This window comes from Corylus avellana, chromosome 4, assembly GCF_965113065.1.
Source record: "Corylus avellana chromosome 4, dhCorAvel1.hap1.2, whole genome shotgun sequence".
Lineage (NCBI taxonomy): Eukaryota > Viridiplantae > Streptophyta > Magnoliopsida > Fagales > Betulaceae > Corylus > Corylus avellana.
The window spans coordinates 35,251,030-35,268,027 of record NC_142493.1 but is presented as its reverse complement, the minus strand read 5'-3'; the positions used below and the strand labels follow the sequence as shown (position 1 = coordinate 35,268,027).

The window sequence follows — 16,998 nt, the reverse complement described above, 5'->3', positions numbered from 1 at the left end:
CTCTCTCAAAATATATCATAAATTTTAGTCTCGAAATATATATGATATTTCTTTTAAATAAAATCTCATAAATATATATATATATATATATATATATAATTTTTAATATTACTCTATTATAAAAAGTTATTTTTAAAATACTTACAATTTTTTTTTTTTTAAAAAAAATGAAAAGTATAATTTTTAATTTTTTTACTAATGATTGTGTTATATATATCACTTATTTAGAAGCAAAGAGAGAGTATTTCGTCCTATTCATCATGTTGTTATATCTAATATTATAGTAAAATTAACACCCTTCTTCAAATACTAAGACCATCACCAGTCAAAAACTAGCTAGCTACTTGTTAAAAGAAATTAAGTGCAATTTGACCAAGCAGAATAAAGGGTTAAGCTCATAAGTCATAAGCATGAGCTTAGAAGAAACAAAACAATGTGCTTAGCCCTTTGTAACCCTTTTCCCTCGTAGAATATATATATATATATAAAAATGGGTGCTTAGAACATTGCAAAAGTAAGGTGGATATTGAAATCTCAGTAATGCGTGTATCCACGTATTGGCTAAGATCAAAAGTCTAGGCGGGTTTAGACATTATACGTTTGATTCGATTAAAAAAATTCGGTAGTTGATCCAAACCCAAAGGTGCACGGCAACGATCGATGGCATCGAAGCTATCAAAGTTGTTAATGCATGTTATGGTGGATTGATCATTTGCTTTCAGATATTCCGTGTAAACTTTAGTCGAATATATCTTTCAAAATTCATTTTTTTTTATTAGAAAAATAATTTTAATTAAAGAAAAAGATAGGGTGTTCGAAAGTCACCGGCTCCCTCCCCTCTCTTAGATCAAAGATACTTATTTAAATAGAAAGGTGGATAAGGGTGTTGATACTCGTTTAGAGGAATGTTAAAAGAATGATTTAAAAATAATAATAATAATGATAATATTAAAAATTAAATTACCCTTTGACGGAATAAAAGAGGAAAAAAAGTCTGCATATAATGTGTGAAAAAAATAATTGTTTATATGCTATAGCGACAAAAGTCAAAACTCAAAAGCAGTAATTTCTTTCATGTGATGTGATTGAGGGGAGTTAAAATAATTTTAATGGCAGGCATAAAAGAGATGTAAAAGAAATTGTGTACAACAACTTTTGTCTGAGTGCATAGACACTAGACCCATCTATTAGCAAGATCGTATTTATGATTCCGTGAATCGATTTGCGAAACTGCGTGCCATCCTTTGTCACTCTACCCAAGTACACGTCTGTTTCCTCGAAACGGAGACCCATCCGGATCATTAGCTGCCCCTAACTGGAAGTCCAAGCTATCCGACCCTCCATTTACCTCCCCGTCAGCGTCGGTCCCGCCCACATCCAATGGCTCGTGCGCCGTCATCTTCGACCCGACTCCACGGTCCATATTCCACGTTTGACCCAGCCCATCCAACCACCCCCGAACCGTCGAATTCACGAAGAAAAATAAACCTTATCCCCATCAATCACCAAAAATTCAAAACTGTATACGTCACTTGCTGGTCATGTTCCACCACCACAATAATTATTTGTTGGAAAGGTTAGCAATTTAGACCGATAAGTCTCACAGTTGACTAACACGACACGTGTATGTCAATAATTCTGGAAATGTGAATTGACGAATTTATTTTTTGTTTTGTTTCTGTGGTTCAAAAATAATAACAACTTTAAATAATATATATATATATATATATATTTTTTTCAGAACGCAAAAATAGTTTTTACATTGAGTTTGTGTAACATAAAAGTAGTCTTATTATTTATATTTTAAAAAGAGAATAGAAAAAGTGTAATAAAATTGGATAAGGACACAACCTTCCCTATCTATTGCTTACGGAAAAAAGATTAAAGAAAAAGAAAACTGCCACGTCTTTCCTCTTGTATTGGAGGAATGTTATAAATTTTTTTTAAAGTCTTTTTTAAAGTTATTTTAAATGTGATGTAATTTTTAAAATTATAATAAATTAAAAATTAATAAATTACGATAATTTTAAAAGTCACATCACATTTGAAATAATTTTAAAAAGACTTAATCCATTACTATACCATCAAACCCCAAATGTCAAAAACAGATTTGATGCTTAGGATGTGGAACTTTGCACAACAATACAGAAAGAATATCAACGAATGGCAGCCGTAGCAATAGTTGTCATGTCCAAGATAACATATGATTTCAGCTATGCCACAAACCTATATTCTCGTCCAAATTCCTAACAATCATCTGATGTTAATCAACACCAGAGATGTCAATTATAGTTGAACATGAACATCCTGATTCCTGGGGCCAGAAAGAATCTCAACGAATGGCAGCCGTAGCAATAGTTGTCATGCCCAAGATAACATATATATGATTTCAGCTATGCCACAAACCTATATTCTCGTCCAAATTCCTAACAATCATCTGATGTTAATCAACACGAGAGATGTCAATTATAGTTGAACATGAACATATCCTGATTCCTGGGGCTGATTTGGACAAGTGATTCCCTCACCACTTTTTGCTCGGATCATGCGCGCGCCACAAACCATTTTTGTGGCCTTTGTAGTCTGTAGTCTGTAGTTAGATAATATTCAAATTCAATCTGATCCAGTGAATGTTGTAACTAGTTGAAGCCACATGTCCAGATCTACCATGTGTTTGGTTAACAATTAATCATTCCCGCTATTTGGGGGCATTGGATAAACTCTTCGCAGGAGATATAGATCTGGGTATGATTATTAATGTGTTTTGGAATTTTTTTTTTTTCTAATTTAAAAAAATATTATCATGTGACAAAAATATAAAGGAGTAATATTATTTTTCATATTTATTTATTGTACTCATTTTTTTTTTTCCTTTTTTCAAAAGCAATTGATGGAAAGGTAGTGTCCTTATCCAATTTGATTACACTTTTTCTTTTCTCTTTTTAAAATATAAATAATAAGAAATTACTCAAAATTACATCTACTTTTATGTTACATAAAAATATTTTCTCAAACAAAAAAATAAAATGCAATCATTTGAAAAGCATAAACGAAACCTGAATCAAGGTAAAAAGCATAAACTCAAGAAACCAGCAGATTTGGCTACCACTCGTTGTCATGGCATGGACGAGCAAAAAACACTTGTTAACACGTGTTTCCGTTTAATTGAATGAGGAGTTGTGGGTACACGTGTCGCCAAGCATGTATCTCAGTAAAATAATTACGTTCTTGTTTCCAAAATTCCATGCGTTCATGTAGAAGATACAAATGTATAGGTTTCATAAGAGAGAAAGTAAAACCCTCTATGATTCAAATCAATTCTTATGGTTTAAAACTTATTAAATCATGTATTGATATATTACAATTTTTAATGTTGAATAATGACACGTAGACTGTTGAATAAATGATATCTAATAATAAATTGATATGTGTACATATTATTAAGTCAACACAAAAATAATTTTGTCACATAATTTTGAAAGTGTTTTGTCAAAAAAAAAAAAAGAAAAAAAAAATAAAGAAGTTATTAAGGCTCCAAAATTTGTGATCCGGATCCTCCCTAGTCCTCTTGGACTGGAGAGGCCTCCAGTTAACGGTCAGGATGGTCCTAGAAAAAATTCTAGGAAAAAAAAAAGTTATTGAGGCCCCAAAATTTGTGGGGTGATTTAGCCACCAACCATTAAAAGGATGTAAAGGTGATAGGAACCAAATAAGACTTTTTGAGTGGTTTGATGACCCCAACCATTCTTTCATCTTTTTTCTCCTTTACTTTTCATTTTTTTTAATAATTGGTGTTGACTCAACTACATGTACATTTGTTAATTAAAATGTTATTGGACATGATATGACCATTAGCCTAATGTCATTGCTCACCATTAAAAAATTTGAAGGAGAGAATGATTTAATCACATGGATGCCTTGAAAGAGTGATTTGATGCGTTTAAAATCATATGGAGTGATTTGATAAAATGTCAAATTACAGATATATCTACAACATTTTGTTTTTCAACTCGATCCACGTGAATTGACATGAATAGAAAAAATAAAAAATAAAAATCACGAGTGATATATACTGATACATTATGTCATCTTTGTATATTTATCGCATAAAAACATAATGTCGATCACGTGATTTTGATGTAAATATTATGAGTAAAGTTAGATAATCAATAATATTGAGGTGACACTCTCGGCTAATATTTGAATTAATTCTTGTTAAATAAAAATAAAAAGATATTCAATAACTAGTCAAGAGTGATATGTCAGCATTATTAAATGAATGATGAATAAAATCATAGTATAAATCTAGCATTTCTCAAATATTTTTCAGGGTCTTGTTGGCGTTTGTGTCATTGTGTATTTTCTCAATTATGGTATTGTCATTTTCGTTCTTCGTGACTATTCATACACTCAAATCCATGTACTAATTCCTATTGTCAAGGTGACAATCAAACCACTATGATAACTATATAGTCCATATTAAAAAATATATGCCATTAAGATTTTTCTTACATATTAGTAGGCTAGACTGTTGTAATTTCAATAAGAGCGCGTAGTACAACGATGGGATCAGACATAAAATGTAGTGATTATTGGAACATTGATTTGAATATGCTTCAATTCCTTTTTCTTTTTTTTTTCTTTTTTTTTTTAATTTAATTTTATAATTTATAATTTTTTATGAATTATTTTCTAGCACATTATTTTAAAGTTTGTAACCTTGTGCAGTTGCGCTTGCACATAGCATTTTCCGTACAATCTTTGGTGTTATTATGCCAATCAAGAAAAATACTAAATCTAAGGATTGATGCCACCCCCGACCTACGGTGGTGGTATTGACAACTAAATCTTGCTCAACCATCCGTAATAATTATTTAAGTAGATAGTCGGTCATTCATAAAAATAATTGTCGGGCTATTCATCAATAATGATAATCTTTTTTAGTTGATGACTGATGTGACAATTACATCGGCGTATAAACTAACCATATATGTAAATTGTACGTACAATATGGTTATGGTTAGCATTTTTCATTGTTGATATGTATGCATAATGCAATAAAAGTAAAAAAGAAAATCAAAATAATGAGAGCTCGTGATTAACTAGACGATTTTTTATTTTATTTTTTGAAAGAAAAGGGCAGTGGAAAATGATTTTCAATCCTCCATAGATTATATCATTGACAACTAGCATGTTCAACAACCGCTCCCAGAAGTTAATTTCAAAAAGCCTCAAAAAATAGATTAGTCTTAAACGGTTCTTAAGATTTCAATACTTGGCAAACAATAAGGCCCCGTTTGGTTTGTGGAATAGACCCATTAGATTGGACTAGCTAATACTAGGTATAACTAATCTTTTGTTTGGTAACACTTTACTCCTGGGAATAGTCTATTCCTATGGGACTATTAATCCTATATACACAGGGTTAGCTAAGCCACTCATTTTTTAGTGGCTTAGCTAATCCTTTCCTGTGTGATTAAATTAATTGTATAAATTGCCAAAAAAGACCCCACTTGTGGGATGAAATTTCGATCTCTCTCTGATTCTTCTCTCTCTCTCTCTCTCTCTCTCTATATCTTCGTGTCTCTTTTATCTGTCTCTATATTTCGTTCACTCTTTTTTTTTTTTCTTTTTTATTTATTTATTTATTTTTTATCCCTCTTTCTATTTTCTCTCTAATTCTTATGGTACAGTTTTTCTGCAAGTGCAAACAATTTTTTTTATTTTTTTTTTATACATTCTCCAACTATATTTTTTTGATTTCAAGATTGAGTTTGATTCTATTTTCTCCAACTATATTTTTTTTATATAAATAATTTTGTAGCGTAATTGCAAAAAAAAAAAAAAAAAAAAAAGGCCACATATCTGACATAATTAAAAACAAAAAAGAAAAAGAAATTATAGTAAAGTTGTTTATGTTTAAAAAAAAAAAAATGAAAGTCATTAATAATATAAATTGTATTTATATTATAAGGGTATTTTAAGAAATTTGACCACAATATGATTTCATTTACCAACATATTGTATTGTACTAAACGAAGGAATATAATTAGCTAGTCTATTCCAGCGTTACAACCAAACAAAGGAATATGAATAGCTAATCTATTCCACACTCTTCTATTCATAGTAGTAGCTAATCCTTTTCCAATGGACTGGACATTCCGCGAACCAAACGAGGCCTAAGTATTCAAAAATGAAATAGAGAGAAACATGTGACTTGTATGGAAAGGGCAATTTCATTAAAAAAAAAAAAAAAAGAGACAATTTTAGCATAGAATGGACATGCTCCTCTCCATTTCAGAAGATCTCGAACTTTTAGTAAGAAAAAAAACACATCACATGCTCTATTAATATCTTAACAACAAATCTTATCTCTAATTATATTAATCAAAACTGTTAATCACTCATTATCACCTTTTTTTTATTATTATTAACCAAGAACACATTTAGGTGCCGACAAACACCTCAAAAGAACCCAACTTCCCTCGAGGCTCGCCAAGCAGATTGACGTTGACCACGAAAGAATCATGATCCCCGATATAGCATTTTCGTGCGGTTCAGACCAGTTAGACGGAGCCAACTGTGTCTGAGTACGCACACTCAATCTTATCCCCATTTTTTTTTTCTAACTTTGACACAGAAAAATAATAAGATAAGTTAATGCTAGTGTTCCTTTCCTTTATATAGGGAACACCCAGGAGCGTGTGGTCTCGTTCCTTACCGGTTGGGCACATATCTCATTGTCCTCTGACGTGGTCGTCGTGCCTGTCGCTTTTATCTTCCTTGCTATTTTGGGTCCTATAAATTGTGTCTTCCGCTGCCTCACCAGTCATCAACTCGTATATCCTCCCAATTCCAACAATCGACTTGGATAATCTACTGCTTTCCAGGTAATATTTTTTATTACCCTTTTCCTCTCTCTCTCGTTCTGGTTTTTGTTTCTAAATTCTGATTTCAGATCCACCACCATTTGCTCACCTAATTCAGATGCTTCTTCTCTGCAATTTTTTTTTTTTTTTGTCTTCATTAGATCGATTTACTCGGTGTTGCAGCATTTTATCAAATGTTTTATCTTTTTGCTTGTTTCTCGCTTATACTAGCTGTGCCGACTATAATCTATTACAAGGTTGTAGTTTTTGTATTGGGTTGTCAAAAATGTATTATTTTTTCTTTTCGTTTTTGAATAATTTTTATGGTTGTGTCTTGCTCTTAATGCCGAATACGATATAGATATAATTGCTCTCACGTTTGTTGTTTTAGCTCCCATAAGTTTAGATTTGCATTCATGCGCAAAAAACGTACATGATTTTTTATTTTATTTTCTTTTCTCTATCTTCTGCACTGCCTCGCCTTCTTGGGGGCTGGGGTGGATTTCAATTTGTGACCTCTATCTTTCACTTCATTTTTTTGTATCTTCTATTTCAACCTTTTACTTCGCATAGTTAATCTTGTTCTGTTAGCTTTAATTGGTTCGTCAAGTTTCATTTTGTCGTTCACTAATCAGTTGATTGACTTCAGATCTGGTTATTTAAGCTTTTGTTTTGTAATTTCTGGGCGAGGATTTAGATCTGATCTGGGTTGTTCTTGTTTCAATTGAAAAGCAATTTTATTATTTTAATTGTAGATGAGTAAGAACAATTTCAATTGAATAGCAGTAATTGATCAATCCGTGATAGCCTCACCAGCACTAAGTTGTGTAGATCTTTCATCTTTGTGTTTCCATACTCATTTTTTGTTATCATACTGGTGGGTGGGTGGGTAAGTGGTCCTTGGGTTTGCGCGTTCAGTAATTAAGAGGAATATAATAAGGTCTTTGGAGTGTTTATATTTGTCCATTTCATTTGTCTACCACTTTAAATAAGGTGATGACCTTTTGTTTTCGGTCATGAAACGTGATGTATAGAATTTAGCACAGGAAGGTGGAAAAGAACTGGTTTACTTTTTGCTTTTTAGTGTATACAAGTGGCTCATAGGCCCTTTTAGTCCCCGTGTTTTGAAATTGATAGTCACAACAAATGAGAGTTTTGTATTCTTCTATTGAATCTGTGAGTAGAATATCAAGTATAACCGTTTGTGGCATTGTATTTTATGCTGTTGCATTCAAGTTTTTGTTTGTTTTTTACCGAGCAAGTTTTTGGTATTATTCAAATTGACTTGACTTGCTCTTATATGTTCAGATTATCCTTGAATTGAATCAAATGGAAGTTACAGGGGGTTAAGACTTGCTGGTTTTTATGGCCTTGACTGGTATGAGTTTTCTGTCATCTTCAGCTGTATGAATTTGTGGAGAAATATTAGTTCTTTTACATTTCCATTCTAAAGACTAGGTTGAGATAACGTTGTTGTATGGTATTTAGATATTTGGGCAATGTGTGGAGGAAAGGACAACGTTGGCTTCAATAATATTCTGCATAGAAGAACAGAAAGAAACTATTGTAAGAGCAAAGCTTTTGGTATGGAATTTGAATCAGACTGGACGAAACATAGAAAATCCTCGGCATTTACAGCTCAAGTGATTCGTTCTGCAACATCTTTTATGCCTTGGTCTTGTAGAATCCCTATTGGCGAAGGATATCATGAATTTCTTTAATTAAAGTTCTGTCATATTTTACATTCTTTGGGTGACAAAGTTGATAAAAAACAAGAATCATCCATATCTTTCAAGATTTATATAGCTTCTCAGTTCAGTCAATGCTGGGGTTTGTGAGTGGAAAGAAGAGATTAACGGAACCAAATATGTGTTTCTCAAGTTCAGTCAAGCAAAATGTACCGGCTTGTTCGAAATGCAATCCCTGTTTCTCTTCTCAGGTTGTTTATGATCTTGACAGCCCCATTCTAGCTGGGCTGCCTGATGATGTTGCAAAGTATTGTCTTGCACTTGTTCCTCGTTCCAACTTCCCAGCTATGGGTGGTGTCTGCAAAAGGTGGAGGTCATTTATTCAAAGCAAGGAATTCATCACAGTGCGGAAATTAGCTGGCTTGCTTGAGGAATGGCTCTATGTCTTGACCATGGATGCTGAAGGGAAGGAAAGCCACTGGGAGGTTCTGGATTGTTTGGGAAATAAACACAGGCTTCTTCCAACAATGCCTGGTCCAGTGAAAGCTGGGTTTGGGGTGGTTGTCCTTAATGGAAAGCTTCTTGTCATGGGTGGCTATTCTGTGATTGATGAGACTGGCTCTGCCTCTGCAGATGTTTACCAATATGATTCCTGCCTAGACAGGTATGTTTTTGTTGCATTTTCTTTGAAGGCTTGGGACTCTTGCTTTTTACAGGATTGATGTATTTAAACTTGTTGGGGATATAGAGTCAGATCAGCTGTCAAACTTAATTGAAGGTTTTATGTGATTTGTATATTCATGCTTATTTTGCAATCTTTTTCTGGTTAGGAACGTTAATTTATGTAGGGAGTCTTTTAGCTCATTTTCTCAAGTCCTATAAGATCATGCCCTTTCATTTAAAAGTTGGTGATTTTGTTTGAAAGAAATAGCAGATTTGGAGTATTTGACCAATTGTTCAGTCACTAATAACAACAAAGATTGGTTCCAAATCAGTAGTTTCTCAGATGAAACATATTTAATAATATCTTTGCCTTCCAACATCAAGATCTTCCCTTGAATTAGATGCGGGATTACATCACCTCAAAATTCGCTACAGAGGTCCATGCTTTGTCTACAAAAATGTTTAATGAGATAACATTGCCTTCTAGACTATGCCGGACTAATCCTGTCCACAAATGACTGTTTTGAATAAGCTCCATCTTTCTTGCAAGACAGCAGCAAGAAGTGTGCATACTGTAGACAACCCTCTGTAATATTCTGTGCCAAATTGATGTTTGAGCTTGTTTTTTGGGGTATATAACTTCAACACGGTTCAGGTCCATTTGCTTGTGTTTCAATCTAGAATGGAACTAATCATGGTTGGTTCTATCTTTTCCACCCATACTGAACCAAATCAATCAACTTCAGTTGAGATTTGGTTTTGACTAATGACTACTGAGTGGTTTGCTTTTTCAACCCATGAAGCAGGGTGGGAGCAAATCAACAACTCAAGGTTAGGTTGTTTTAGTACGCAGTTGGTGTTGCGTTTTACCAAGTTGCAGCTGACTTGTGTTGATTGGTGGCTTCTCCATTTAGTTGAAGTCTTGAATTGGGGTTTTAACATCGGAGCCACATATATCAACTTCCATAAAAGAACTTTGGTTTTTGATAAGGGACTCAAAGGGCGACCTTTTAGAGATCCTCTTTTTCTTTATATTTTTACAGTCTCTTGTGCTAGCTTTGTTGACATATTCTTTGTAATTGCAGTTGGAGTAAATCGGCAAAGATGAATGTGGCTCGGTTTGACTTTGCTTGTGCAGAGGTTAATGGTATGGTTTATGCAGTTGGAGGCTATGGTATGGATGGTGACAATCTATCTAGTGTGGAGGTATACAACCCCGATACTAACAAATGGACCCTCATAGAAAGCCTTCGCCGGCCAAGGTCGGGTTGCTTTGCCTGCGGGTTTGAGGGAAAGCTGTATGTCATGGGTGGAAGATCTAGCTTCACAATTGGAAATTCTAAGTTTGTTGATGTGTATAACACTGAGAAGCACACCTGGTGTGAAATGAAGAATGGTTGTGTCATGGTCACTGCTCATGCTGTGCTGGGAAAGAACCTCTTTTGTATGGAGTGGAAGAACCAGCGGAAACTGGCAATATTCACTCCAGATGACAATTCATGGAAGATGGTGCCAGTTCCATTGACAGGAAGCTCATGCATTGGCTTTCGATTTGGAATACTGGATGGAAAATTATTGCTCTTCTCACTCCAGGATGTACCCGGTTACAGAACTCTGTTGTATGACCCAAATGCAACCCCCGGCTCAGAGTGGCAGACTTCTGATATAAAGCCGTCTGGTTTGTGCATTTGCAGTGTGACAATCAAGGCCTAGAAGCTCTCTTCGGAGGTTGAGGATCTTCTCAGGAGTCTTGAATGTATTTTTATTATTTGCTGGCCTTTTGCATTTCACAATTACCTGTTTCTTTCCTTAGGAGTCTATTTTTTTGAATGTATCTTTATATGTATTCTGTTCGTGGATGCTAACTTTTCAAAACATTTCCTATGCCTATTGTTAAATAGGTGTTATCTGGTAGGATTATTCTTGGGTGCAGGGTGTTTCATGAAAAAATCTGATTTACCTATATCTTTTGCTTATAATTTTTACTCTTCACCGTCCTTGGGAAGTTAGAATACATATTCCAAAGTGAATCGAGAACCGAGTTTAATCATTTAGATCATCAGGATATATAATGGGGTTTTTGCAGCATGTCTCAGAAGTGGTATTGTGTTTTTGGAGTTGTCGTCTCTATTGTGATTTGTGAGGGAGGGGATGTCCCAGATATTGGAGCATATTTATTTCACTTTATTAAAAAGGACAAAAATACATACATAAGATTAAAAATAAAAAAACAGAAAAAGACAAATTAAAATAAAATAAAAACGAAAAAAAGGCAAAAGAAATTCAAGGAAATAAAAAGCAACCAAAAAAAGAAAAAGGAAGGCCAATCGTAGGTTACAGTAGATCTCGCCTTTTCGTGGATGGCATTAGACCCACGACTTGAGAGTATAATGGTCATTTTATATCATGTGCAGGTCATATGATACGCTTGTCATTTGACTTAAAGAGGGAAGACATTGCAACCCTAATGGTAAATTTGTATCATACTTTAAACAAATTGAAAGATTTTGAGAATATTATAAATTGGAGGATAGATTAATGAGGGGTGAGTATAGTTTTCCTTTTTTTAGTAAAGTTTTATTTTAAATTTGATTGGAGAAAATTCATCAAATTTAATATATTAAATCAGCATGTATCTCTAGAGCAGAACGTGTGATTTTCACATGCATTTAAATAAATCATTCTTATTAAAAATGCATATAAAAATCACATCTAAATGACACGTGCTAGTTTAATAGAAATATTTTCAATTTGGGAATTGTAATATGTTCAAAAGAATCAAAACATTGTCAATGAAAAGTAATTAACCACGTCTCAACAGGATTGACAACATAGGCCCCTTATCTTTTCTTCATTAAAGTTGTTAATTATAAATGACTAGAAAAGTAATGGTGCAAGCAATTTAGATAATAAATTTTCATGAAACGGAGAAGGATGGATTGGATTGGAATTTGATTTGTTGGTTAATTTAAGTTCGTAGTACCCATGTGATAAGCCATGTATTTTGTTAAAGAGTAATGCTATAAGTCTTCTTAGTCCTCTTGGAGTTATCCCAAATGTGATGTGACTTTTAAAATTACCAATAGATCAAAGTTCAATAAATCATATTTCAAATTTAACAGTAATTTTAAAAGCCACATCACATTTGGGAGAACCCTAGAATGATTATAGGAGCATTACTCTTTGTTAAATAATTCATTCCAATTAACATGAAAATAAATATCCTGAATTCAAAACCCATAATTAAACCCTTCATTAAACAACCTTGATCATCATTAAGCATCAAATTAATAAGTATTTAGTAACAATCATTATGTAACTCGCTATAATTAAAATATAAATATATAGTTAAAATATTTATGTATTTATAATTAAATATTTAAGCTATTAAAAAAAATATGAAAAGGACATGATATTAAAAAGATATGTTATTTTCTCATACTAAAAAGTAGGGGTGTTCAAGTGGGTTGGTTATACACCACTTATAACTGCTAACCGATAACCGCTTTGGTAGTCGGTTATTAAAAACCGTTAACCGACTAGAGCGGTTGCAATTAGCGGTTTTAGGGGTAGGGCAAGGCGGTTATAACCGGTAACCGACTTTATTTATATATAATAATATAAATATATTATATTAATAAAATATTAAATAAAACATCCAGACGAAGCCATGTATTTGGATGAATGAATTTGAGATTTGTCTTTTTAATTTTTTCATTTGTATTGGATTAATGGATTTGGGCTATGTTTTTTTTAGCCATGTTTATGGGATAGAATTTATTTGGCCATGTTTTTTTTTTTTTTTTTTTTTTCTTCATATTTTTTGGAACATTTTTGGCCTTAAACCCTTAAAATAAGACTAAAAAATAGCAAATTAAAAGCTCAAAACTCTTAAAAAGTCTAAAAGCCCATTTAAAAAAAAATTGTTATAATTTATTGGATTGAATAACCGCTAACCGTAGTTATAAAATAACTGATAACTATCTAGGCGGTGATTATTAAAATCTAATAATAGCTTAAGTTAATTGCGAATATCCAATAACCGACGGTTATAACCGTTCAAAAACCCTAGTAAAAAGACACATTTCACCTTAAAGAAGTTAATTTATCGATCGGAAGAAATTTATTTCCACCGTGGAGTGGATGTTCGGTATATATATGCCATGCGAGTGTGCGACTGTATAACCAATTTGTGGGAAATTTTATAAATTTGGAGAGTGGAACAAATTTTGTTTTGATTTTACCCACCACAGCTTCTGGCGCCCAAACACTCGAAAACCCCTCAATTAGTCGAGTGTCCCAGGTCAGGAAAGAGGTCGAGCACCTGAGCTGCAAAACTTGAAAATCTCCAATGGCGCGATCTGCTTAAGGAATCCCCAAAACCTTCCAATCCCTCTCTTCTCACTCACTCTCCAAACAACAATGTTCGGAGCTCAAGCTCCCACCTCCGCCTTCGGCACTCCCTCTTCAAGCTCAGCATTCGGCACTCCCTCTTCGACTCCAGCGTTTGGAACTCCGTCTACGACACCGGCATTCGGCACTCCATCTGCGACCCCGGTGTTTGGCACGCCGTCTACGACGCCGGCGTTCGGGACTCAAACGACGCCGTCTTTCGGCACCGGATATGGGTCCTCGCTCTTCGCCACCCCATTCTCGGCTCAGCCTCAGCAACAGCAACAGAGTCCGTTGTTTCAGCAACCGTCCTCCACGTTCGGCTTCCAAACGACACCGTTCTCTGCGCCGCAGCCTGGTACTTTCTCCGGCGCGCAATTGACTACTCAGATGGCTCCAGTGGCACCTCTTCCTTTCTCTCTCGCCGATCGGGATATTCAAGTAGTGCTTCTTTTTATAAGGCCCTAACCCTAGCTATTTTCTTTTGCTTAATTGATTTTTCTTGTGTGCTTTTGATTAGGCTATTGTTGACGCTTACAAGGACGAGCCTGGAAACCCTAAATATGCTTTTAAGGTTCGTTTATCTCTTATCTTCTTTTCGTTGTGTTTGTGGAATGAAAATGTGCCGTTCAAAATATTAGTTTCAGTTAATTTCCATGCTATTTATGAGCAAAGGAATGGAGAATTAGGGTTTTGGAGGTTTTTGTGATGTCTTGCTGATTGTGTTGGTTGGCAGCATTTGTTGTTCAGCGTCACGGATCCACGGTTTAGAGTGAAGCCTGCAGGTGTATCAGATGTGAGTCATTTTTTTCATATATATATCCTTTCTTTGCTTTTGTATTTTGAGCTTCAAATTTATTTTTTGGGCTAAGTTTCAAGAATAGTTTGCATTGCCAGATTATGTGGGCAGAGGCTATGGGTAAGCTGGAGGGTATGGAAAGTGCTGACCGGGAGCGCCTGTGGCCTCAGCTTGTTCAGGGTTTTAAGGATCTTTCACAGCGTCTTAAGGTAATATCTGTTAATTTTGAATCATGAAATGTAGTCGTTCAAAAGTAATTCTTTTTAGAACTTTGGATAAAAAAACATTATAGTTGTGGATGGCAGCATGTAGATTTGGATCACAGAAAAATATTTCATAGATTTGAACAAATTATGTGCATTTCTAATAGAGTGGTTGAGCAAGAATTGAGAAAGGATAATGGAAGTTATGTTATTATTATGACTTCACTGAAAAATCTAGATGCAGAAGGAAAAACCTATGCGTGCCAGTAATTGTAAAGTAGTGATAAGGATCCTAATTAGATAGTTTTGAACGAAAAAGTAGCATCTATTATATAATACCAGTTATTCCTTATAGTACAAAAAAGTTGGGGTGGTGAGTAGAACACATCCAAGTTGAGCTTATGCAGACTTTGAGTTTGATAAATGGCTATGATAGAAAGAATGCATCGATTGGAACTTTGTAAATCCAGTTGACAGGGTATGGTGAGTAAGAAGTTACGGTTGGACAAAACTGACAGCAGTGCATGGAATAATGAGCTCAATGGGGTATATATATATATATACACACACACATACATTCATATATATGTTCTGTTGGTAAGATGAAATATATTTAGATGAAGGAATAAAATTGAGCAATGCGGTGAAGGTTACAGGGCTGTGGAATGGAGTTCATTGGCTGCTATAGCTACTTTCCTGCTGTTGTTTCTATGGTTGCACTCAAGGAGTAGAAGTGGCAAGGATAATTAGATGTTCTGGGAGACCTTATCTTTTAAACGATTTTGTTTTCTTTTATTCATCATGCTTTGGGACTGGCCAGTATAATGTTCTAATACCGGCTTGGTGCAGATCCAAGATGATGTCATTGTTTCAGATGCAGAGAGGTTACGAATTACCCAAAGCAATGTGAAGATGGTACTCTCTCTCTTTCTCTCTCTCTCCCCATCATATAGTTTTGGCATTTACATATTTAACAATCTCTGCAGCTTCAAAGACATTTTCAAGCTGACACTCTTCCTCGGATTGAAAGAATGAGACAGAAAGAGCAAGTTCTTCAAAGGCGTCTTTTAAGGGTGGGGATAATTTCTGCTTTATGTTTGAGAAACCGTGGTAACTTTGTAGTATGATTGTATCCATTGCATCAGAAAATCAATGCGTACAGGATGACCTTGTTAATTTCATCATGAATAGCTGAGAGGGAAGTTCCTGTAATGTCTAAATGCTATAAGTTGTATGGCCCAAGCTGGGATGGCTATGTTTGATGGGAAACACTGGTCATTCTTGTAGTTTTTCTGTTTAGTGCTGGTCTAATCACGTGTTATGCCTACAGGTAATGAGAATTGTGGAGGCCATGGAGGGTAAGGGTTTCCGATTACCATTAACAAAAGGGGAAGCTGAACTGGCTGAAAAGTTAGCTGCAACAACCAGACAGGTAGGCATTTCTTGTCTTTTGCCCTCATATTCATGCTTCCTACTTCTCTGGGGCTGTTATCAGGAGATGATACTCACAAGTAGACACGTTTTCAGCTGAAAGGATCTGGAGCAGAACTTTCTAGGAGGGTACAAAACCTGCTAACTTTGTCTCGTGTTCAAGCAAATGGCTTTGGTGCCGGTGGTTCTGTTTATCTTCCAGGATCAACCAAAATACATGAACAGAGTCTTGCTGATATGCAAGAGGTAAGAGTGGACAAGACTTGAAAGCTCAACAATTCTCTTCACTTTTGACTTTTTTTGTTGTAATTGTGATTTCTGCTTATGGGCATTACTGTTCATTTAGTTGCATATTATTGGAATGATGTCCATGTCTTTATTCTCGTTTTTGTGGGTCAGGTATTACAGCAGCAGACAGAGGCCATTGCTAGGCTTGGCAATGTTTTGAAGCGAGACGCCAGGGACATGGAGATCATAATGGCTGAGGACACACACTTGACGGATGATGTCAGCTAAGAAGCTTTAATGGCGAAGCAACTGTTGCATTTGTTCATGATGATGTTTTTAATGTGTTCAAAGTGGCTGAGGACACACACTTGACGGATGATGTCAGCTAAGAAGCTTTAATGGCGAAGGCACTCTTGCATTTGTTCATGATGATGTTTTTAACGTGTTCAAAGTTTTTGCTCCGGCGGCAGATATAACTCTTGGCCCCAGAAAAATTTAAATAAAATAGTGGAAGTCATTTTAGCCAACCGCAGAGCATTCAAAACTCTTATTTACCAATAATTTAAAATATCATGCATCTTCTTTTCATTGAAGATAAGATCTCAAGAAAAATTTTGATGCATATTCTCTTCTAGATGTTACCAGTTGTGTTCGGGGCTCGGATGATTTTTACCACTTCGTTGATTTCTTTGCTCTTCTCGTGCGATATTACTCATCTTGAAGTT

At 34.7% G+C, this 16,998-nt stretch overlaps 2 protein-coding genes across 2 annotated transcripts; both read left to right on the top strand.

The window, feature by feature from the left end:
• The first annotated feature begins 8,591 nt into the window (after window positions 1–8,591).
• LOC132179461 (Galactose oxidase/kelch repeat superfamily protein) lies at window positions 8,592–11,097 on the top strand. Its single transcript, XM_059592191.2, has 2 exons — window positions 8,592–9,221; window positions 10,306–11,097. The coding sequence occupies exons 1-2, from the start codon at window positions 8,692–8,694 to the stop codon at window positions 10,931–10,933; spliced, it is 1,158 nt and encodes a 385-aa protein (XP_059448174.2). The 5' UTR covers window positions 8,592–8,691; the 3' UTR covers window positions 10,934–11,097.
• A 2,308-nt stretch (window positions 11,098–13,405) lies between these two features.
• LOC132176976 (nuclear pore complex protein) lies at window positions 13,406–16,800 on the top strand. Its single transcript, XM_059589153.2, has 9 exons — window positions 13,406–14,053; window positions 14,133–14,186; window positions 14,349–14,408; window positions 14,510–14,620; window positions 15,464–15,529; window positions 15,601–15,687; window positions 15,945–16,046; window positions 16,142–16,291; window positions 16,445–16,800. The coding sequence occupies exons 1-9, from the start codon at window positions 13,643–13,645 to the stop codon at window positions 16,559–16,561; spliced, it is 1,158 nt and encodes a 385-aa protein (XP_059445136.1). The 5' UTR covers window positions 13,406–13,642; the 3' UTR covers window positions 16,562–16,800.
• Window positions 16,801–16,998: the final 198 nt, after the last annotated feature.

What these genes read in the sequence shown, in the direction of transcription:
- LOC132176976 (XM_059589153.2), top strand. Translation starts at nt 13,643, where the DNA reads ATGTTCGGAGCTCAAGCTCCCACCTCCGCCTTCGGCACTCCCTCTTCA. An exon ending in TCGCCGATCGGGATATTCAA is followed by an intron (nt 14,054 to 14,132) that starts GTAGTGCTTCTT and finishes GCTTTTGATTAG; the next exon opens with GCTATTGTTGACGCTTACAA. An exon ending in CCCAAAGCAATGTGAAGATG is followed by an intron (nt 15,530 to 15,600) that starts GTACTCTCTCTC and finishes CAATCTCTGCAG; the next exon opens with CTTCAAAGACATTTTCAAGC.
- LOC132179461 (XM_059592191.2), top strand. Translation starts at nt 8,692, where the DNA reads ATGCTGGGGTTTGTGAGTGGAAAGAAGAGATTAACGGAACCAAATATG. An exon ending in TATGATTCCTGCCTAGACAG is followed by an intron (nt 9,222 to 10,305) that starts GTATGTTTTTGT and finishes TTGTAATTGCAG; the next exon opens with TTGGAGTAAATCGGCAAAGA.